Source organism: Lampetra planeri, chromosome 24, assembly GCF_965212315.1.
Source record: "Lampetra planeri chromosome 24, kcLamPlan1.2.h2, whole genome shotgun sequence".
Lineage (NCBI taxonomy): Eukaryota > Metazoa > Chordata > Hyperoartia > Petromyzontiformes > Petromyzontidae > Lampetra > Lampetra planeri.
This window is the reverse complement of record NC_136130.1, coordinates 10,586,409-10,609,377: the sequence shown is the minus strand read 5'-3', so window position 1 is coordinate 10,609,377 and position 22,969 is coordinate 10,586,409. Positions and strand designations below refer to the sequence as shown.

The 22,969-nt window shown below is 58.1% G+C and overlaps 1 protein-coding gene across 1 annotated transcript in view; it reads right to left on the bottom strand.

Annotated features, from left to right (window-relative positions):
• LOC144726843 (E3 ubiquitin-protein ligase RNF220-like) overlaps positions 1-22,969 on the bottom strand; it is a 93,317-nt gene that overhangs the window by 16,741 nt on the left and 53,607 nt on the right. The window contains exons 2-4 of the mRNA XM_078605797.1: positions 9,987-10,116; positions 4,975-5,023; positions 288-386 (exon numbers count right to left, since the gene is read on the bottom strand). Of these exons, the coding sequence (XP_078461923.1) occupies positions 288-386; positions 4,975-5,023; positions 9,987-10,116 (278 nt within the window). The remainder of the gene's footprint in view (positions 1-287; positions 387-4,974; positions 5,024-9,986; positions 10,117-22,969) is intronic.

Below are 22,969 nucleotides of genomic sequence, written 5' to 3'. Positions count from 1 at the left end.
TGCCGAGAACGATCGATGCCGTGCGTCGAGGCCCTGTTTAAGCGGCCACCCTTTGCTGTGGTTGCGCGCGATTATTATGGGGGGGGAGGGTTCGGGGGGGGGGGTTCGGGGGGGGTGGGTGGGGCGGAGGGGGCGGAGGATGAAAACGATTGTTGGTGCGCCTCTGCAAACATCCATAATTAATAACGGCGTGCGGCATCGCAGTGGTGATTGACTACAAAAGCCAGTAAACGTGAGTCTCCGTTCCAGGGGTTCGAGTTGGGGGCGGGGGTGGGTGGGGGGGGCACCTGGTAACGATCCGACAGCTGAAGATCCTCGGACGAGATGGGAGACAGCGACGGGATGTCCCCCTCTCGCCTCCTGTCCGACGACGAGCACGGAGACAGCTGCGGGGGGACACGCGCTCAGTTCAGCGTCCATCTCCGACGGCTCTTCCTCCTGAGCTCGTGGGCGCCGGGGGCGTCCGTGCCAGCGTCAAGGCCGGACACGACGCATTCTGACGAGCGAGAGCCGTCGAACTCCGGCAAAGCGGAGATGATGGTGAGCGCGTCACCGCCGCACCCTGCCCGGCGCGAGGGTCTCCGCGCGTTGATGACCAATGCCGAACGGTGCGACCCCTTCACCATCGCCGACACCACGGGGGAAGTCCAGGCGTGATGCGACTCTGACTCTACATGTGCACTGTAATACTTTGTGATCGCGGGTCTCCCTCAAGCGAGAGTCTTTTATTTCCAATAGGTTGCGGCCTTTTTTAAATAAAGTTGACAAATCAATGAATGAATGACCACTGGGCGGGTCAGAAGCCAAGGGCCAGGTCGTGCGGCATTGTGCCTCGTGTGCGACCGCCCGCTGTAAAGCCGCACGCACAGGCACCAGCACGCGCATACGCACACACACTCTGGACCTCACTGATGAGAAGTGAATTAATTTATGGCACGTGCATCAGGGTTAACGCTTGGGCACAATGCTGTCATCAACCATTGATTGGCAGCACCGGAGAGATGGAGCACGATCGCGAACACGCGTCACCGCGCATAGAGGACACACGTCCTATCGTGATAACAGCACCCCCTAATCACCGAGTCGTCGGTCGAAAAGAGGGCAGCCACGGTGAAGGCCGGGCGGGCTCTCGGCCTTCACCGGCGTCATGGGCGGCCGGGCACGACGCGGCCGGAGGGGGGGGCGGGGGTTGGGGGGGGCGGAACGACCCCGGAAGATTAGGGTGAGGCTGAGCACGACCCGCGATGATGAGACTCATCCCGCCGAGCAGCAGCAACGGCCACGGAAACCGGAGCGTCTGAGTGAGCGGCGGGGGGCGCGGGGGCGGCAGGGGGGGGGGCAGCGGTTGTGATGGGAATCGTCGGGAAGCTGCTTGCGATGCGCGAACACAATTTTCCTAAAAGACTGCCGCGCTCAGCCGTGGCTACCGAGCGAGCGACATGCGCAGGGCGCATGTTAATGTTGAGAGCCGAGGTGCGGGGGGGATAGAACAAAATTACCGTTTTGAACATAAGTCGAGGCAAGAGCTCCTGTCTTGGCCCCTTGACACTCGCTAATAATGACGACATTATTTTTAAATCCGCACGCCGCGCCGGCCTCCTCATGCAAATTAAATTCGGACTCGCCGCGCGGGGGACCGCTTCAACATCATTTAGAGCGTCGCTAATTAAGTTCGGTAATTAAGACGGCTGATAGAGTCGGAGGCCCCCGCGTGCGCTCTCCTCGCTCGTTCCATCGAGCACGGCCAAGTGTCCCTCCACTCCGCGCGCCAGGTGGGCCGCTAATTCGCACGCGATGAGCGCCGCTCCCCCCCCCCCGCCTCCTTCCCACTCAACATCGTTCAGCCTCAGCGGCAACGCTGCTGGCTGCGCCAAAGCACGCCCCCCCCCCTCCTCTCCCCTCCCCCCCCTCCTTGCGAAAGAGAGATCTATCTGTGTGGAGCTTTGAGTGTTAATCCCTTGTACGAGTGGTGGGTTTTCACCGCGTACTCCAATTTCCTCCCACAAGCCAAACACTTACGAGGGGGACTGGACAAACATCCCACCCACCCAGTGCACGGCGCGACCGAGCGAGAGCATGCCTCGAGACTCGGCGAGCCTCTAATGGGGAAACAAACGACATTATTGTTGTAATAACAACGCTATTATTATTATTGTTGCAGCCAGTCTCCAAATGCTTCGGGACCATCGCACGTCCGGTTGGGGACGCACGTGCCTGCCCCGGTGAAATCTCAGCTTTTAGCGGGAATTTGTCAAGAAAGTCACAGCTGCAGCGGTCACTTTGACAGCCGTGACCCTCCAGCCGGGCGGCATCATCGCCCCTTAATCCCTCCTCCACTTACAGCCCACGGAGAAAATCCCCTAAACCTGCGCGGGTCGCGCCCCCCCCTCCACACCCAAGTGCCCCCCCGCCCCGCTCCCCCCCACCGTCGCCTCCGCAAGCGAGCGGCGAGCGTTTAACCCCCCGCCCCCTCCCCCCCACCACGTCCGCGTGTTTCCCGGAGCCCTCTCACGTGGCCACCCACAGGCCCGGCCACACCTGCTCGCCGCCCTCGCCCGGCCGCGCCAAAGCCAAAGCTAAACAGCGGGACTCGGGGCGGGCGGGCGCGGACACGCGCTCGCAGGCGCGGGCCGTTCGCGCCCACCGCGCCTGTTTACGTTCTCGGGGTGACGGAGACTAAACACACTTACCGGGCCCTTCGCGCGCACCGCGCCGGGACATCTGGACGCGAGAGCGTCGAACGTCTAATTTCCCAGGTAGGAAGTCTCCCGTTATCCCACCGTGGGGCGGGGGAGGAGCGGTGGGGTGGTGGGGTTTTAACAAAAGGCTTTCACGGGGATTAGGCGGAGGCGTGGGATCGTGTAAACACGGGAACTCGGGTCGAGCTCCTCCAGAGTTTTTGCTGAATTTCCGGAAGTTGGCCGTCGTGTTAAGCCAACACACTCTCCTGGGGGGGGTGGGGGGGTGGGGGAACGACTCCCCGTTGATTCGACAGAAAGCCCGGAGCTCGTCCCGGCTCGACCGATGGAACAAATGATGCACCAGCAGCGGCGAGGAGGAGGGAGAGCAGGAATGCTTTTCCTGCGTCGAGATGTTTTATAGGCAGAGCCGCTACGCCGCAATATTAAAGCATTCCAAAAAGCCCGCTTCACTCATCCATCAGGATTTGCAAAAAGATCTTTTGTTTTTATTCTTTTTCCAAATTTAGCATTTTACCCAAACTCACTTTGCGCCAAGATAGCGCACTCACGCAACGGCGCCTTTGATCCGCCCGCGGGCTCCGGTCGTCTGAGAGGCCCTCAGTGCGAACCCCCTTTCATTGGCGGGCTCCAATCCCCGCTCGAACTTTGTGATCAAACGAGGGGCACTCGAAGCTTCCCCCTGACAACGGAGAGAGCGTTCGTCGCACGGCGGGAGAGCAGCGTCTGAACTTGCAACTCCGCCTAACGTGTAATATTGTGTAACGTGGGTGGGCGGGCGGGCGGGGGAGGGGGGGTGTAGGGGTGCGGGCGGTGGTGAACGGGTTTCAATAAATAAATAAATGTATCATAAATTTGATTGCATATTACAAAAATTGGATTACAAAAATCTGGAATAATTCTCAGTTGGAATCGTGTCTTGGAAAGGTGGGGGGTGGGGCTGTAAATCCCCAGCGGAGGCGGATTAATAACCAACGCTATTTTCTAATTACACTTTGACAAAGAACACACAGCGCACACTCAGCTCAAGGCAGGGCCATTACATCATCCGGGTAAAGAAGACGAATTAAAAAAAAATGAAAAACAAATACTTTCCTATTAATTTTCCGATGGCGGTGGCAGGGGACGCGGCATTTTGTTGAAATTTTTGGCTCAATTAGGAGTGTGAAGAAAAATCTCCGGGTACGGCCGCGCAAAATCAACCGCACATGCGGCCACGCCGGCGGAGAGGGCCTTTACTGCGCCACTTTGGAGACCACTAACGGGGCGAGGCGCACGAGGCGAGGAATGTTTTTAATGCGACGCTGACCGTGCGTGCGAGCGAGCGGCGGGCGGGCGGGCCACCCACCCACCCCACTCGGCCGCGGCGCAGTCCACCTGGCCGAACATCACACCGCCGCGCCCCGTCCCCGGCGAGTCCGTTAGCAGATGGTTTCCACGTTGGCGGCGTTCGGGCGTTGCTCGTCGGGCAGATGGGAATTCCACCGCGGAGGGAATTCAAGCGGGGCAAGGCGAGGCGGTTGCGATTTCGAGCGTCTGATTTTCTAGAACTGGGGGAAACGAGCGTCGTGCCGCCGGGGATGGCGGCATCCCAACGGGAGGTGGCATCGCGACTTCGCCGCGGGGTCGCGCTCGACGCCAAAACTCCTCGGGGGCGCCCTCCTCCTCCGCGTGAAGCGCCCACGAAAACGCAGCCACCGCTGCGATTTCACCTCCGCTTTAACGGCTCGGTCGCTAAACATTTTCAAGATGTTGCAAAAAGCCTCGTTTAACGGATTCCAGTTTTCGACCGTTAAAAGTGCGAGAGCTTAAAGAGAACCAGAACGCCGGGGCGATGTGCAGCGGGCGATCTCCGCTCACTGGGATTCTGTTGCCCTCCCGCAGCCGCTGAGTCAGCTGGACGCTACTACTACTACGGCCGCCACCGACGCGCCTGCGGGCCGGGCCACGCGGACGCAGACGGAAGGGTCACGGCGCAGTCAGGGTCACGCAGGTGGAGAGGGAGGGCGACCTTCACAGCGTGCGGCAGTGGGACTGGTGTGCGTGTGTGTGCACGCGCGGAGGTGTGTACGGTGTACACATGTGTGCGTTGCGGTGTGTATGGCGTGAGTCGTGTGTACCGATTGCAGTGTGTATCATGTAGATGCTGCGTATGATTGAAGGTGTGTGTGTCGTGTGTGTGTGTGTGAACGTGCTGTCGTTCGTATGGTGTAAGTGATGCGAGTGATGTGTGTGTGTGTGCGTCGTGTGCACGCCCTCGCTCGGCTCGCCATACCTTGCTGTGGCCGAGCAGCAGGGGGTCTCTGGACAGAGGCTTCTTCGCGCTGGGGGGCACAGGGGAACGGAACATTAGCGCCATCACCTCCGCATTCGCAAGTCACCTCCACAGCGGGGCGCATGACTCTACTCGCTTCAAACGTTGCTTTCATGATCTCTTCTTTTCCCCAATTGTGCCATCCGTGTCACGTCATTAAATGAAGACATTTCGAGCTAGCAGCGCATCACCCTGTGTCAAACAGAGTCCGTGAAAGTTGACGTCACAGAACTACTTCTGGAATCACAGTTCGCCGGCTGATGTAAATCAAGGCATCTCTTTAAATTCTGACAGCTTGAATTTAGCCAAATTGTCTGATAAACCAGGCTCTCAGTGGTGCTGGCTCAGTGCTCCGACGCAGAAGTCACGTGACCAACTCGCACGCAATCACTTTTACGGGAGACTCGAGCATCGACTAAGACTACGAGACCAGATGACACCCCGACTCCTCTCTCCCTCTCTCGCCAAGCGTTAAACAAGCGTGGCCAAAAACAACACGTTCCCTTTCTCTCCACGCCCTTCGTAATTCAGAGCCATCCCTCTCTGGTAGCATGCAAGTTATGGAAAATTCCCAGGTGCCCTCGTTCCTGAACGCCGCACACGCTAAGCAGGCCGAAGGCCCAGGATGGCGGAAGGGTGGAAGTGGCCCAACCTTGCCACTTTCCGCCGGTGCCACTCTCGCCGGCGCGAATCAGTGGACTCGATTCAGACTTGCGCTGGCCGCGTGGCTAAACGCGAGATGGCCGCGGTTCGGCGCGCTTGCCCGCCGGCGCCGCGAGGTTACGAACGCGATGCCTCCGTCGCCGCCGTCCGGCTGGTAGGGGCACGGCGAGCACGGTGGCCGTCGTCCGCTGGCGCCACCTCCGGGGGGCGGGTGACGGACGGAGGGACGGTCGCAGGCCCCTCGCGAGCGAGCTCAGATCCGGCGCTGGCTAAACGCAGCCCGATCATTTGCGGGCGCTTGGCGCGCTTGCAGGGGGTCGTGAAGGTCCAGTTTTATTTAAAATGTTTTGTTTTAAGCGCCTTAGAACGCAGAGTACCGAGTAACGCAACGTGCGGAGGGCTGGTAGGACACGCCGCCACGCACGTGCGTGCGGGAGGTGCCCGTGTGTGTGCGGGAGCGATATGATTATACGGGAAACGGGGAAAGTTTATTGCCACCCCCCACCCTTCCCAAATGCAGATATTGGCCGTTAAAAAAAGTTATGGCAACACGTGCAAAAGAATAAGGCGGCCGTGGCCGGCGCAAACATTAAGTATATAAATATATAACAGACGTTAAAAGAATTCCCTGCGTCCCGCAAACCAGATGTGAAGAACGAAGGCCCGGGCACTGTCACCTTCGTCTCGTTAGGGCTCCGTTTGCCGACCGGCGAGCGCCGCCTCACCCCCGGCAAAGTCGGCCGGCCGCCCCATCCACGGAGAGAGCCCCTCGACGTACGGCGATAAATCCGATTCCGCTTTATTCGATCAGATTTATCAAGCGCCGCCACCACCAGGGACCACCCCCCCATCCCCCCCCCCCCCCCGTTCGGTGGCCATCGATTCACCCGGGCGGAGCGCTCGCTGCCAGAGGACCGCTCAACGACGGGCGGTGCTCACTCCCCTGCCCGGACACCCCCTCCACCCCCCCCACCCCCCCCCCCCGACAGACACCCATCAAGATGGATAGGGCCCGTGGTAAGCGGGAGATTCCACGGGCCGCACGTTACGCGCAGCCCTTTATTAAAATTCATAGCTCCGTGGCAGCGACGGCGGTGGGGGTTTGGGGTGGATTGGTGGGGGGTGGGGAGGTGTAAAATAATTTTTTTTGTGGCCACCGGGTGGCCAGAAACGAATGGCGCAAAGCAAATTCCTTTCAATCTCGCGCGTCAAAAAAAATTTAGCTCATTTTATCTGGCTTTAAAACACGGCGGGCACTCGCTCTGCGGGCTGCCATTGATTTCTTAAGCACCATTAGCGGTGGCTCGCTCCGGGATCTGCGCGCGACAGAGAGAGGCACGGGGGGGGGGGGGGGCCTCCACGTTTAAACTCGATAACGCGCCGACCGCCACCGCCACCGCCCGCGCAAATAAACAAACCCGGCGACGGGGGCGGGGGGGGGGGGCAGCGTCCAGCACGCGCCGGTCACCGCGCCGGTCACCGGTCGAAAGCGGCGAGCGTCGTCGGCCGGGGCGGCGGGGAGCGAGGGGGGGGCGAGGGGGCGATGGCGGTTTGGGATTGGGGGGGGGGGGAAACGCCGGCGCTCTCCCCCCCCCCCCCCCCCCGTCCATCAATCACGGCGGCGCGGCCCCCGGGGAGACGGCGCGACACCCGGCTAATGGCGCTAACCCGTGATTAGAGCTCCGCGAGCGGCCTCACCTCGCTGGCGAGCGCCGTCTGAAAGGGGTCTAGCGCGCCGCGCCGCCCGCGCAGCCCACACTCGCCGTGCGCATTACGGGAGATCTACATTGCCAACACGTACCGCTCGCAATTTTAAATGCGCGCTCATCTCTTCTCTCTACTCTCCATGGTTTTTTTTTACAATATCACTTTTGTGATCAGACGTTGAAACGTGTATTATTATTTTTTTTGGTGGCGGTGGGTGGGGGGCCCAAAAATATAATGGAATTTAAAATGATGTCGGAGAAAAAATAATACTGGACCTATATTACATTTTTTTTAAGCATGCACACGACAATATAGATATATAATGTGCGTACATATGCTAAATGGGTACGATATAATATTAATGATTTACGACCCATTGTCAATCCACTCCTGAATAAGGGCCTCCCACACACCGTATCAGTAATGGGGGGTGGGGGTCGTTTGACCATACTTCACCACACAAGTCAGTGCGGATTGAAGCGCCGGTTCTGACATCACTCGCCAAATGATGGCATTTAACTCAGGTGGCCAGGTTCATAGCACCGTGCACAAACCGCTCGTCGCACATACTATACAATATTGAATACGCACAACGTGCATGGTTACCATATACTAAATGCATCCAAAATGCAGACCGGATACTAAATATAAATATATAAATGGTCGTGCCACCTGGCATGGGGTGGCCAGGTGGCAGCTCAGTGGTAGGCAGCGAGCCGCTCGCAATCGGGAGGTTGCGAGTTCAATCCCAGGTTTGGGGTGGAGAGGGGGAGAGTTTGAATTCGGCTCATCGTCCCTCAGGGATCAATAGAATGTGGACCCCGACTCGTGGAATTTCCACAACCAGCTCAGAGCTGTGGGCAGAAGATGGCCACTACCTCCAAACTCACTCGAGCGGGAAACCGCTTCGATATACATTTGTGCAACAGACGCTGTGCCGACTACATCCACAACACACACACGGACTGTGAACACCATCCGCTGAACACATTGCCCATCCCACGTGCGAAAGTGTCGGTGGAGCGCACCCTTAACTCTGCCTCCTCGGCGCATTCAGATTCACTTGTCTAGCGCAGAGCAGTAATATAGTCCTAAGCCACCCATTGAACGCGCTACAATGCCTTTTGTACAACGCACACAGGCGGGCCGCTCCGCGCCGGTGAATGACTCCGTGCGAGACGGAACGAGAGAGGAGACGGCGGGTGGCGATGATATCTGGGTGGGGGGGGTAGATCTTGCGTTTAGCCCGTGTGGCGAGCGCCTTTGTCTTTGGGTTAAATCGTCGACCGCGGGGAAACATCCCGGCCCGTCCCTCTCGCGATGACTATCGGCACGAGGCCACCACCGCACTACCCAGGCGTGGTTATTAATTGCCTGATAATCGCGTTCCTTTGTAGCTGCGAGCCGATAAGATTGTGACTTGCTGTGTCTTTTTTTTGACCGAGGCTTAATCAGCCACATTATGGCTGCCCCAGAGCCCCCACCCGACACCGCCCCCCCCCCCACTCAGAAATTGTCGCTAATCACGACGGCCCGACTCGGCGGGCCTCCTTATCTCGCCGCGGCAGCTCCGCGGGTCTTTTGTCTCCTGCGGGAGACACCACGGGGGCGGCACGGCCCCGGCACGCCGCCGCCGCACGCGTCCCACCAGCCGGCCAGCTGACCGGCCAACGCGGCAAAGCACGGCGTGGAAGGCGAAGGGGGGGGAGGGGTAAAGGGGGGGCGAATGGGGGGGGGAGGGGGGGGCCCGGTTTATCTCTGCGGCGCCGCTGCCATACTAATGAAGGGCAAATGACCGCCAACGCATTCAATCAGCGCGGACGCTCCGACGGGTGATCGATGAGCAAACCTGACTTCTGTGTCCCCGCGCCGTCCTCCGCCGAGGTTGGCGTGCGCGCAAATGCCGCCCAATAAATTATGCGCATCCATGAACTTGTTTATGCGAGCCGCCACCGCCGCCACGCGCCCACTCATCGCCCCTTTGATGTCTCTCTGCGACCGGCGGCGAGCGACCGGCCGCCTCCGTAATGCACCCTTCACTATCCCGCGACGGAAACTTGTTACGTTCAAAGTGCCTCCTCGTAGAACCCTCCATTTAGATTGTCTGCCCGTGGCGCCGTGATCGCGTGCAGCCCAGCAAAGTGCACGCGCCGCATGCAAATTCTAAATTGTGTTTAAATCCCGTGCAGTGTTGATTCTTGGCCTCGGCGATGAAGCGAAGGAGGAAGACTCGAGGAAGAAAGTTAAGCGAGGAATAAATGGATCTGTCACGCTTCTGATAGGGGGCACGGGACGATGGGACTGTGTCGTGGAGGGTGGGGAAGGAGGGGGGGGGGGAGTGGAGCAGAGTGCAGGGACGGTTCTTGCGGGATGTGACGGTGGGACACGGTGGTTTAGCACGGCGCTGCGGCACAGTGGCGCAATGGATGGTGGGGCACGGCGGTGAAACAGGGTATCCGTGTCGGGTGGTGGAACAGGGGAACGGTGCGACGGTGGTGCGGTGGGGCAGTAGAGCGGTGGGGCGCTGGGGCAGTGGGGTGCTGGGGCAGTGGGGTGCTGGGGCAGTGGGGCGGTGGAACGGCGGACCGTCAGGGTGCCCTCACCTGAAGAGCTGCCGCAGGGTGTTGAGCTCCTGCTCCAGGTGCTCACGCAGCTCCCCGGGCCGCAGCGTCACGCCGCACACGGGGCAGCTGGTGGGGCTGAGTCCGTCGAAGAGGCTCGCCTTCTTCCGTCCTGCACGCAGCAGCGCGGATGCACAGCACACCGAGTGAGACGTCACAACGTGGCGGCGCACGCTCCCGGACATCGCGTGGCCCGGCCAGAAGAAGAGCCCTGTGGGAGTCACGCACAGACCGCGACGCTCGGTTACCCTCCGAGCTGGCACCCCGGGGATTCTGAGTTCGAATCCGGGTTTCAGCCACATGCGATTCAAACAGTTCTCAAGCGTGGCTACAAAATGAATGCCTCAAAATCCCAATTGCATCATATTTGGTTCTGCACTTAACTTGGCTACTGTCCAGCTCTGCTAATAAACACATGTGAGTTTGACTGCCATTTTCCCCGATTACAAGATGGGTAGGAAAGTGCTGCCGTTCATCTGGTGAGACAGAGGGCATTCAAAAGGGATCTGAGATCTAGCTCTGTGGAAGCTACTTCCGTGGGCCATTCTCTAACATGAAGAGTCACACTGCTGTACGAGAGATCCACATGGATGACACTATCAGAATAACACTTTGCCAATTACACAATCAAAATAACATTGCGAAAAATAAACACAACAAAATATGCAATTAAGTCATTCACTTACAAAGACAACAATCATTACATTGCCCTTTATCTACCTAGGTTCACCGAGTCTCAAGATCCTCTGTCAAGAGTGCCATGCTCCGTATGTATCTACGTTGAATCAAAGTTCCTATGATCACTGTTGTTACATTGTATTTTTTAGCTTTTTTTTGCTGATTTCGAAAACATATGGTTAAGCCATGCTTCTTGCGGAAGTGCGGAGTTGGCCTGATAACTTGAATCTAAATTGTCTTATGGTTGTTATTGTTTGTCTTGCATCACACTGGGTTTTTTTGCACACAGCGTTGTAATACGGTGGGTTTTTTTTTTCTGGAAGATTTGCTGGTTTATCCAGGATGTTTCTGTTGCGCGTCGTCGCTTTAAGATGTTCTCTGTTCATATTTTGTTTGTTGCGGTTGCACCCGACTCAAGAGCCGCATGGCTCACAAGGCTCTACCTAATAAATTAAACTTGAAACTTGAATGTTGAACTTATTTTGCACCGTACGTAGCCAGCCATGTTAATCGGGGGTGCTTTGCAATGTTTGGGCATTCCCATTCATGGGGGACCGGAGAAAACCCACCATGCATGGAAGGGGACATCACTCGAAGCTCCGAACAGACCGATTCGAAAAATCCACCTCAGTGCCGCGAGTTGGCTACGTTGCACCGAGCGTACGACTGAAGCGCCGATCAAGCTCGGCTTGTGAGGGAGGGCCGGTGAGATCGAGCGCCTTCACCAGGTGACCTGATCACCACTCGGTGGCCCGGTCACCCTGAAGGTGTCCGGTGATTATTTTAGTTTTCCGATCGTCGGTGGTTAGAGGTGAGATTGATAAATGAGCGACGAGCGTTCGCGCTGGCCGAGGGTCTTTCGGTCGAAGCGCCGCTCTCCCCACCCCACACCTGGGCGGATCAAAAAGACGGCTTTTAAGCGGCGTTCCCTCGGAGGGCCTGCCGGAATGCAGCGTGACCCAGGACGCGACGTGCTGGAACACGCGTCGCACGTACGCACGCCTTTGAATTCCGTCCTTCAGTGTGCACGACAAAAAAGCACTTTGGGCGCGACGGGAGCGCGAGAGAGCGAGTTCATGAGGTCCCGTAACAGAAAATAACAATAAAAAAAACAGAAGCTTCAGACGCAACCGGAGAAACGAGACAATGCCCGTCCGTCGCGAGCGTCCCTGACCTCAGCGCGAGACGCGCCGCTCGCTTTGCCTTGAGCTCCGTCGGAGAGGAGCGGCGCATTGAGCTCCTAAATACGTCAATTCGCAGGTCAATTAAATCAGCCGCGAATCAATACGCGCTGCACTTGACAGGCTTTTAGCGGCTTTTTATCACTGGCACTTAAGACACAAAAAGATTAATACGGGGCAATCTTTCTTTATCTGATCTTGCGCCATTGGAGGAGGTGGTGCTGCGGAGGTTAGTTTCGGGAGAAACCTTGAAGGATGAAATGAGGTTTTGTTGACGGCTGGGAGGTGGGCAGGATGAGGCCCCCGCAAATGCACTCGTGTCAACGCCACTGACAGCTGCGGCCAATCCAGAGCAATTCCTGGTCGATTCCTGACTCTTGTCATTCTGCACTTTTTTTTTTCAAAAAAGATCATCCATTTACTGCCCCTTCTCAGAGAAGGAGATTGAGAGGCATCCTATGTCGGCTATTTGCAGCGCGCTCGCTCGCGATTAGGCACAATACCCCCGGGAGCAAACTGGTCGCGTGGCCGGGGGCCCCACAGGCATCACGAGCCCCGCGTGGCGAGGCGCCAGGCGTGGCATGGCCAGGTGCGGCGCTTCGCCGGGCCACGGGGCGATGCCAGCGCGCCCGGCGCATTCGATCGCTCGCGGCCCTCTCGATTAGAGCCTCGGTAAGGAAACGAACGAACAGGCACGTTTGTGTTTCACGAGTAGCAATGTTTCTTCAGAACTGCTTGTCGTTCGCACGGTTGGCTACGTACGGTGTGAAAGAAGTTCAACGTACGATGGAGGCGAACGTCATCGCGCAAGGCGGCACCGCGGTTCGGGCCGAACGCGGCGCTCGTCCCACACGGGCGAGGGCCTCGTTCGGACACCGGAAGGAAATCCCGAAATAGAACGGTGGCTCTAGGAGGATAACCTCCGCTCCGCTTCCCCGCAGCGCCGGGTTGACCGGTGCAGGCATCGGCTGCTCGGCGTGCACGCCTAACCACGCGCAGCGCACATCTCAACATTCAGCTCTAAGTGGGGGAGCAGGAACGAGAGAGAGAGTGAGAGAGGGCGAGAGGTAAAAGTAGGGTTTGGAAAATGATAGTAAGAAATGTGGTGGCATTTTGTGTCTGCGCCTTTGACATTTAGGCACTCCTGATTAAAACCTCGTTTATTAGCCGAGTGAAAATTAGTGTGTCTTCCGATTAAGGTCAGGCCCCTCGGCTCCGCCGTTAATGATGAGCTCGCGCAAAATGGCACCGTCCGCACGCACGCGCGGCTCCCCATCCCCTGCGGCGCCCAGCCTCGCTCACTACCCTCCGCACCGCCGCGGCACAAAGGGGAAGGCATGCGAGCGTGCGCGCGCTTTCGTTGTAACGGCGTAATTAAGACGCGGCTTGGCACGCGCGCCTGCGCCGTACCGTCCCGCGTTGCCTGCCGCTTCGAATTTGGTGGCGCTGCTGATGGCGTCATCTGGGGGGTAGGGGGGGCGCCAACGCGTGCCTTGGAGGGGGGGGGGTCTCGACGGTCGGGCCACCTCCTCCCCCCCCCGCCACCCAGGGGGGCGCACGCGACACGGCCACTCGTATGGGGAGAGGGGGTCAGGGGTCACGATTTCGGAGCAAATCTTACGCGGTTCGCTGGGATGCGAGCGATGCCCTAGGAGTGGCACACGGTGGGCAGGGGCGTGGCGGTGGATGCCGGGCGACCCTTGCGACAACGTCGGCCCCAGCGTGGCAGCACGCCGAGCATGGCGGTCCGACGCCGGCAGCAAACGTCACCTCTGATGAGGCTCTGGCACGTTGCCGCTCCGGTAACGTCTTCGCGTTTCATTCGTTTTAAAGGCCCGGGATTTAGGCTATTGCCGCGGAACGCTGCTAATTGAAGTTTTCCTCTCAATCGGAAAAAAAGCAACTTCTCGAACAAACTCCGCGCGCAGACGTGCGCGCGGAGAAGAGGCGTTTCCGTTAACAAAAAAAATAAAAATGGGCGCGAATTACAAACCAAAAATCATCTCGAATCAACAATTTCGCATCAGCGGTGATTGTTTTGATGTGTAATATATTACGGTTATGGTTTAATTTAAACTGCGACGCACAAACAAATAACGGGCAAAACTTGTTGAGGGATGCAATATATGCACGCATCGGCGGGCGTGCGGGCGCTGTCAGCCGCAAGGCAGCACCCACGGCGGCAGGATGATTAATTTCCAGGAAAATCAATTGCACATCGCCTGGATATTAAACAGCAACTGGCAAAGCCATCCCTGTTGCTTACCTTATTAACGGCACGCTCATCGGCTGCTTCGTCAATTACCACGCCTGTCATAATTACGGGGTTTCTAAAAAGTTTTGGCGCGTGGAGGCGCAGAGCCGCGATAAATTATTTATCACGGCTCATCGCGTCTCGCCCCCCCACCCCCCCCGTTTGATCGTCCCGTCTCCGCGTTTTCTAATATCGCCGCCACCGACGGGAGCAATCGTTAGGTGAGCAATCCCGAGCTGAGACGGTTTGGCGCCAACTTTGTACTCCTCGTCAATTCGTAATTATCAAGGTTAGACGCCGTCCGCGGCCACCGTGTCGGCTGTTTGTGAGCTGCTTGGTTGTAAGTCGGCTGCTGCTTGTTGGCAAGCTGGCCGTTGGGAAGTCAGCTGCTATCAAGCTGGTTGCTGGTAAGTCAGCTGTTGGTAAGTCAGCTGTTGGTAAGCTGTTGGTAAGTCAGCTGTTGGTAAGTCAGCTGTTGGTAAGTCAGCTGCTGGTAAGTCAGCTGTTGGTAAGTCAGCTGCTGGTAAGTCAGCTGTTGATGAACCAGATTTTGGTACGTCAGCTGCTGGTAAGCTGACTGTTGGTAAGTCAGCTGTTGGTAAGTCAGCTGCTGGTAAGTCAGCTGTTGGTAAGTCAGCTGTTGGTAAGTCAGCTGTTGGTAAGTCAGCCGTTGGTAAGTTAGCTGTTGGTAAGTCAGCTGTTGGTAAGTCAGCTGTTGATGAACCAGATTTTGGTACGTCAGCTGCTGGTAAGCTGACTGTTGGTAAGTCAGCTGTTGGTCAGTCAGCTGTTGGTAAGCTGGCTGTTGGTAAGTCAGCTGTTAGCAAGTCTGCTTGTTGACTAGTCAGCTGTTGTTGAGCAGCTTGAAGCAAAGCAGCTGTAAGCATATCAACTCGGAGCAAGCCAGTTGTTAGGCAGACAACTTAAATAGGCAGCTGTGTACAAATCATAATCACGTGTTCGCGCGAGAGTGAGTTATTCAGTGACAGTCGATGATGCCGCTGGGGAAGCGGTGGCGTGGCACCCCACGGCACTGCCCTACGAATCCAGCAACCCGAATTCGATTGCCAACTACGGCGGGGTCATCGTGGTCACCGGGGGGGGGGGGCGGTGACCCCCCCCCCCCCCCACACACGCAGAGGAGATGGGAAGCCCAGGACAGGACGAGGGAGCGGGGCGGGAGGGGTGTCTGGGGGGGCGATGCGATCACAGTGGCCGGCACCACATCCCATCGGGGTAAGCTCCGGGTTCGGAGGTCGGCGCTCAAAGTATGAGAGCACTTGCTCTTGACACAAGCTCTCGCCCAATCACGGCCAGGCTTAAAACGGTTTAGCTTGTGCCGGGCCGATCCTATTGGTCGTCATCGCGATCCCGGTACCAGCAGAACTCGGTGGTGGTTTGTTTATATTTACGGTTCACGTCGATTCTCGAGTCACTGTGGTCACAAAAACAAGGGTGGCCAGGTGGCCCAGGAGTCGGGGACAAAGGCAGCGATGCCGAGGTCAGGCGTGGCTGAAACTTGGGGTCAAACCCCAACGAGGAGTAACGAGTTCTCAAATGCAGTCAGTTGATTTGACTATGACTGTGTAAATACAAACATCACCTTACCAAAAAAAATTCTACTAACTTTGGGTAAATTACAGCTGTCGGATTCAAATGCGTCGGTTTTGTTTCCGTGACGCGACAAGCGTTTGTCTGTAGCGGGGTGCGTGGGGAAAGTGGGATTCCTCAAGGTGACTTGAAGGGATCTCGGGAGGTGTTCTGTGACGTTTCTTTCGATGGCGCCGTTCTCTTATCGCGACCGTTCCAAATGGACACTTGTGGACTCGGGCGCGTGCCTTTGACGACGCGACTGGAAGAAAATGTTGACGACAAAAACTCCCAAAAAAATCTAACGACAGCAACGCTGCGGCGAGACTCCGCGGCGGGGATGCCAACCGAACGCTCCGGAAAAAGACGCGGCACCCGCACAGATAAAAATTCAAGGTGTGGTGCCTCCTACTCGGGATTTAATCATCCAGATACGTGCGGCGGAACGGCCGTGCGCGTGGTGACAAGACGCGCAGAGGACGGGGAAGGACGCCGAGCGATGCCAAGAAGCGAGCGAGGAAGCGCGGATTCACGGAGGAGGCACGGCACGGCGGCGGGGAGCCGTGAGCGCCTTCATTAGTGAAATGATGGCGGCGCCGCTCACTGGCGCCCTTGCGGAAGGACGCGCAATTTCGAGGAGTACGAGGAGGGATCGTGGAGAAGCGGGGCCCCCACGCGCCGAGGGCACGGCCGCCCAAACTGAGATATTGGATTGTCAAAACTATTTCCCCTCACAAAATGAATTCATCCCTTTTTTTTTTTATGCCTCAGCCCTGCCCACTAAATGGGGCCGCGGCGCGCCGTCCGTCGCCTCCGCCGTGATTCCGCATATCAAGTCGGAGCAAGGTGAATTTTTTTTTTTTAAATCACCGCACCCCTTGTGTGCTTCGCTCGACGGAGCCGCCTCAACGGCGCTGAGAAACGGAGCGATCGGACGCAATTCGTGTAAAAGCTTCGTGTCAGCCGCGCACAGCCACCACCGCGCGTGGGCCGGCTAACTACATTGTCTCCGAGCAGCCTTCAAAATTAACAAGTCTTTTTTTTTCTCCTCCCACAACTTGTGTCATTTCATCGCTAAATCACTCGGGCCCACGCAACCGTGGAATTTTTTTTTTCCTGCCTCTGCCCAGGAACAAGAGCCCACTGTCATGATTCCAAGTCAATGGCTCCAGTTATCGACCACTAGTCACCTCTCTCAATCCCACCCTCCCTCCCCACCCCTCCCTCCCGCCGGCCGCCACCGCCGCCTTCACGGTGGAGGAGCGGGAGGCCTCTGGAGCCGGGCAGGCCCCGACACGTGTCGGGCAGCGACGGGGTCACGCCGATCGATCGTCCCCCCCTCGCGAGGAGGGGGACGAGGCAGCTCGCTCGCGGCTCCCGCCGAGTCCGGCGAAATCTGCGCTACCGCCGCCGCAGTGGCGGTGCAGCAGACACAGCGGCACCGGGCCCGCGAGCCTGCTCGTTACTAGTCAGCAAGGTAAAGGTGCAGCCCTGCAATCGCTTGCTCACGCGAGAGCAAACAAAGAGGTGGGAGTTATCCACACTTTACCCCACCACATGCGAGCTGCCGTTTATACTGCTGGGTGGACAGAAAGGCGGGTGGGAGGGATTTGAGAAAACTTGCGCCGTTGTTTAAACTGCCGCGCCGGGAGATCGAACGGAACCTCTGGATTTTCGGAGTTCAGTGCGCCGGACCACTGCTCCACCGTCCCACTCCACCGTGCCGGTGCAGTGCCACTGCCCCGTGCGCCGCTACTCGCCTCGCCATTCCGTCGACGCCTGAGGACGGCCTTCATACGCGCGGCTCTGCCCCAGATGGAAATCAATGAACGCATCGCCGTCATCATCATCACCAAACGCGACCGCTGCCACGCTCGGCTCTGCTTCCCCGTGAGCGAAGAGCCCCCCCCCCGCCCGCCCCCCACTCGCCCCCGGCCCCCCAGCCCGCACGCAGCCCCTTGTCTCCGCTAACCCCCCACGGACACATTAAAAGATGAGTGGCCAGTGTCGCGGACTAATTAATATTTAATTCGATGCTAAACGCACTCACTGGCGAGGCGTAATTGCCTGTTGCCACAGCTGTGACCACGAGTCGCCGGGGCTGCACGGGCAGCAGCAGCAGCAGTAGCACAGCAGCGGCGTGGTAGTGCCACTAATTGACCGCCCACCTCCCCCCACCACCCCGGCCCCCCACCGCCCCAGCCCCCCACCCACCCCCTGCAGCCAACTCCACGGGACCCCTCCCCCCGCCCAGAAATTAATTTCGAGCAAAAGCAAAATCATTTCTGGATTTTGACGTATTAATAATGCATGGATGTTAATGTGATCACTTACAATCAAACGCTTTTAATTTATATTCTAATGCTCGGCGAGGGCCGCCGCCACCGTGCGGAGCGCCCCGTGGGTTCGCGGTGTCGCGGCGGTGAGCGGCGGCAGCGGGCCGCCGCTCACACGCCGGCGATTCCCCCGTCCGGCCAAAGCCACGCTCCGAGCTTCGTCTCGCCAATTCGCCGTGACGTTTCTACGTCGTCACAGAGACAAAGATTCCCCCCACGTAAGCCTATTAGCAGGCTGTTGGGGCAAGCGCCGTTAAGCGAACGCCTATGAAGGCCGGCACAGCACACGAGGGGGTGAGTGGCCAACAGCACGCCCGACCGCCCTCGTCTGACAAGTGGCGATGTTTATACACCGTGACATGTGCTCAGTTGTTGGCCGCGAGCAGGATTCGAACTCGGATCGGATCGCCGGGTTCGTAGAGCAACACGCTAACCGTAGCACTATACGCTCATCCCATGTACACGCGCGCTCGCTCGCACACACGCAGATTCACACACTCGCGAGACACGACAAGGGGCTGGGAGCTGTAAAAGATCTGCCACAGGTTATGACCCTCGGTAGCTGCGCCGCTCACTGCACAGCTCAATAAAAAACACCTAAGCACACAAACACACACGGGCGTCGCTCTGCAGGTTACGCTGCGTAGCCCCCCACGCACAGCCCCCTACGAGGAGCCCCCCACGCGCAGCCCCCCCCCCCCCCCCGCGACACCACCGGCTCGACAATTCGCAGCGACGCACCGACCGCCCCCCACCAGCGATCGGCGGGGCTCGCGGCGTGTGCCGATTGAGATACTTTTCGGAAAAAGGCAAAACAAACCGCGTGAAGGAAGACACTTGGCGGGTTTTCGGACGCGTCTGCCGACACGGCCGTTCCTCGCGCAAAGTTTTAGGGAGACGAAAAAAATCGGATCGATCCAAATCGCGCCGTTCACACAAAGAAAGTGTCCTAATGGCGGATAAACGCTATTGAGTGCACCGAGGGCCGGAGACAGAGTACTGCCTCTCAGCGGCGGCCATCAATCAGCGGGCAGGCTGGGCCTTAATGCCTTTCCTATAGACAGATACATTATGTTTGAGCGTGGAGCGCCTCGCCGTGTTTATGCCGGCTGCCCAGCTGGGGAGTAAATCAGCCAAATTGATGCCCAGAGTTGTGATTAATTGCGCATCTTGCTGCGATCTTCCGGCGGCCCTAACTCCGTCGCCCCCCTGCCCCCACCCCGTGCCCCAACCCGAGCGCCCGGCACAACTGGGCCCAGTCCGGCTCGCCCGGCCGGACCCCGTAACCTCCGACTCGGCAGCGCCACCCGCACCGCAAAAGTCAGAGAGCCCCCCCCACCCCCTCCCTGCCGGCACCTCCCCCGCCCCCCCCCCCACGCCCCCCTGCCCCCCACGCTCTTGACGGATGGGTCCCCGCCTGTCGCAGCCTCGAAGATAAATTCTAATGCGCCCGTGCGGCTGTCAGTGCTAAAGATGATAAATAGTGCGGCCGAAATGGGATGATCCGCACACCGGCAGCGATATGCATATTTGGGCGGAATGGCGCATTAGTCGGCGTGAAACGGGCAAAATCTCATCTAGGAGCCGCGGGCCGAGGCCAGCGACGGGGCGAGCAAAAAAAAAAGATCCAATGATGTCCCCAGATCCAGCAGCACAGAACGGAATGAATATTTGTGATCCAATAAAAGTCGTGTTCCCCTGTATCCATCAGACACAAAGCAGCCTCCCCACAAAATGTTTGGTTACAGGAGCCAGCTGCGTGCTCTCGCGTACTTAACCGCGGCGAGGAGGAGGAGGCGGGCGGGCGGGCAGGCGAGCGTCAAAACGCGGAGCCAGCGCTCCCATCGCCGGTGCAAGTTATGGAAGATAATTGCGATGGCGTTCGCGAGCAAAATAACGGCGTCTCTCCATTAGAGATGCCGAAGCGGGGGGCGGGGGGGGAGCCTTAATAAATTGTCCTTTACTGGAGAGACGTTTTACTGCCACATCATTCTGCGTCCTTAAGTGAAGAGGTGTTTGTTAAATTAAGTGCAGATGTAAATATCCGCGGTCAATATTGCTCTATCCGCCGCACCGTTCATTACTCTGCGGCACCCGAGTCAAAGGCAAACACCTGGGCGGCATCGCTAATTAGCGTCGCCTTTGAAACCCATTAATTAAGAGCCCCTCGAGTGCGCAGATTTTGCCGTCGCGAGCAGCGCGCGCGGCGAGCGCAGGTATTCGCCGGCAGCGTTGTCTGCGGCGGCACGTGACTGCGATCGCGAAGGCCGCCCTCGTTCAATCGGCGGGAGAGCTCCTCTCGGGTTGCGAGCTGGGAATTGATAGGGCGGAACCGAGGGGAGATAATTTGCACGGCACACGCGGTAATACGTCGTTAAGCAGAGGTGGCCCCGGCGCCGCTGATGGATGAGCCGCGGGGCCTCGGCGCTAACCGATCATAACTCGTCCCTTCATTCTTTTTTTTTTAACGTCATCAACGCTTCCTACGCCGCGTTCCCGTGCCCGTCACCGCGTCGTGGCAAACCCCCACTTAATTAAGGCGGCCCGCGATCCGCTCCGAGCTTACCGGTTAGTGCCGCGCCAATAACGGCCGTCGGCGCGCGGCCAGAAATCGTCTCTCAGCCACCGGCGCCTTGACGGGCAAGAGCGTCGTGTCGCGTCGCAACCAATTTCGAATGAACGACGCCAAAGCAATTTTCACGGAGAGGGGAGCTCCGGCTCTCACCCGACGCCTCTTTAAGTGACGCGAAGTTTCCGCGAGGCCGCGCCGGAGCGTCGGCACGGGGCCGCCGGGGCCGCCGTGGCCGCCGTGCGGTAAACCGCGCTCGCCGCTACAAACTATTTTTTGGGAGGAGATTCGCATTTTCGCGCGGCCTCCACCGCCGGGGTTCCGCGGGGAGGCGCGGGAGCGCACTAAGTGATATATGTAGCTCTGCCGCAGATGTAAACGATTATGTTTGTTACTACGGGGCCGCATTCTTCACGATGACAGTTTGTTAAATTGCCCCGGCGCGTTATGACAGCGAGCATCTTTCTCCGGGGCGGAGGCGAAGGCGGCAGAGGAGGAGACATTTTTTTTCCCCTCACTCGACAAAACCCTGTCGGGCGCGTGAGCGCGCGCGGAACGCACAGCCGGCTTTAACATCTGCGCGCCGCCGCACCGCGGCTTTGTAACAGATTACGCCGCATCTGCTCGAGTGCGGAACGCGCTCCTCCAAAGGCCGCGGCCGCTTCCCAAAGCTCCACTTTGTTTGCCGCGACGCGCTCCGCGACGTTAACCTGCGGAGAGACGCGAGCGCCACGCTCGCGTCGACGCGATCGCGCTGTGTCAACACGCTCCGTCGTGACAGAGCGAGAGAGAGCAGGGGAGCGACTCCTCGCCGGCGGAGCGAGCGGTGCCGTAAAGCCCCCCCCCCAACCCCAGCAAGGAGTTGCCGCGTGAGGGGGAGAGGTCGCGCAACTCTGGAAGCAAAATAAACTACATTGTTTTTTCTATTTTACCAGGTAAGGCCCACTCAGCAGTGTAGATCCTATCAGAAGCGACCTGGCCCCAGATGATAGTTCAACGAAGTGGCTTATCACGTGGGAATTTACAGCAGCCAAAAACTCTAAGCGCACGTCAATTCTCAATGTCAAGGGAACAATCGGAGGAGCACGCGACTACGGGGAGAGAGAGACATCCAAACTCCAAATATACAGGCGTCAGTTAACATATCGCCACCATGGCACCCATCATGATCGCAATGCCCGATCCACAAAGAAGCAGGAGACATTAAACTTCCCTGCTCCGGACGCTTCCTGTATACCAGGCCAGGGAGTTCATATCTCGGCCACCGAAAGTTCGGCTTCTGCCGGCGAGAGGGGCCCCTGAGCGTGCACGCAAGATGCCGCCACCTCAAGCGGAGGCCGCTTGTCTGCTTTGCGTTCACATTCATTGCCAAAATTGAGAGATTGCGCTTTTTGTGATGACGGGCCCCACGCCGATGGGCAGATCTCCCCGAATGCGCCCGATCTCATCGCATCTCGGAAGCTAAGGTCTGAGAGCCCGGTTCGTGTACTTGGATTGGCGACGGCAACTCGAGCTTGCCAGGTGTTGGAGGTGTGGGGCCGCAAGGCGTGGCCAGGGGGTGGTGGCGCTGGGTGTTACAGGCGCGGTGCTGGGTTTTCTCCGGGTTCTTCGGTTTCTTCTCAGACGAAGCCAAACTCTCGATACTGGAATTGGGCCAAACGTTCCAATGCAGCAGCACCCTCCGGAAAAGGAGGGTGCTTTCCTGGGTAAATAAAGGGCAATATTATAATCAATGCAATTGCTGACATCTGTATGTTGCGTTGCGTCCTCCCACCCAATGTTCCTCTGGCCGTGCTCTCCGCGTCGCGTCACGAGACACAGCGTCCATCCGGATCTCTTGCGGAGCAGCGAGGCATTTCTGAGCGATTGATCAGCACTCGTTCGTGTGCGTGAACAATCAGCCGGGCGGTAACGCGTAAGCTCAAGCGTCTGACACAGGTTAGGGTTCGGGTTACAGCGTTGTGTACAATGCTGTACATAGCTCCAGCCATGAGAGCCGTGCACTTTTAAATCACCTAGATGGAAAACTCATTTCTTTATTAACTGTTTATTTGTTTGGTTTGTTGTCCTTCCCACGATCCTCCCGTTCGGTAACGCACGATGCGAAAGAAGTTCAGCATGCAGAGTGCCTCGCCAAGCCTTCCCCTCTCTCGCACTGCACAGTCCCCGGGACATCGGAGCGCACGCACGCGCGTGTGCGTGGCCGCTTACACAGAGACCGCGGCGATCTTTGTGTTGCTCGGGTTAGCATAACTCCGTGAGCCGGCCGGATCAATTTGATTTAATTGCACGTCACGCGCAGCCCGTTTCATCTCCGTGTGGCCGTGCGGTGCCTTCGAGAGGCTCCTCTCCTCCCG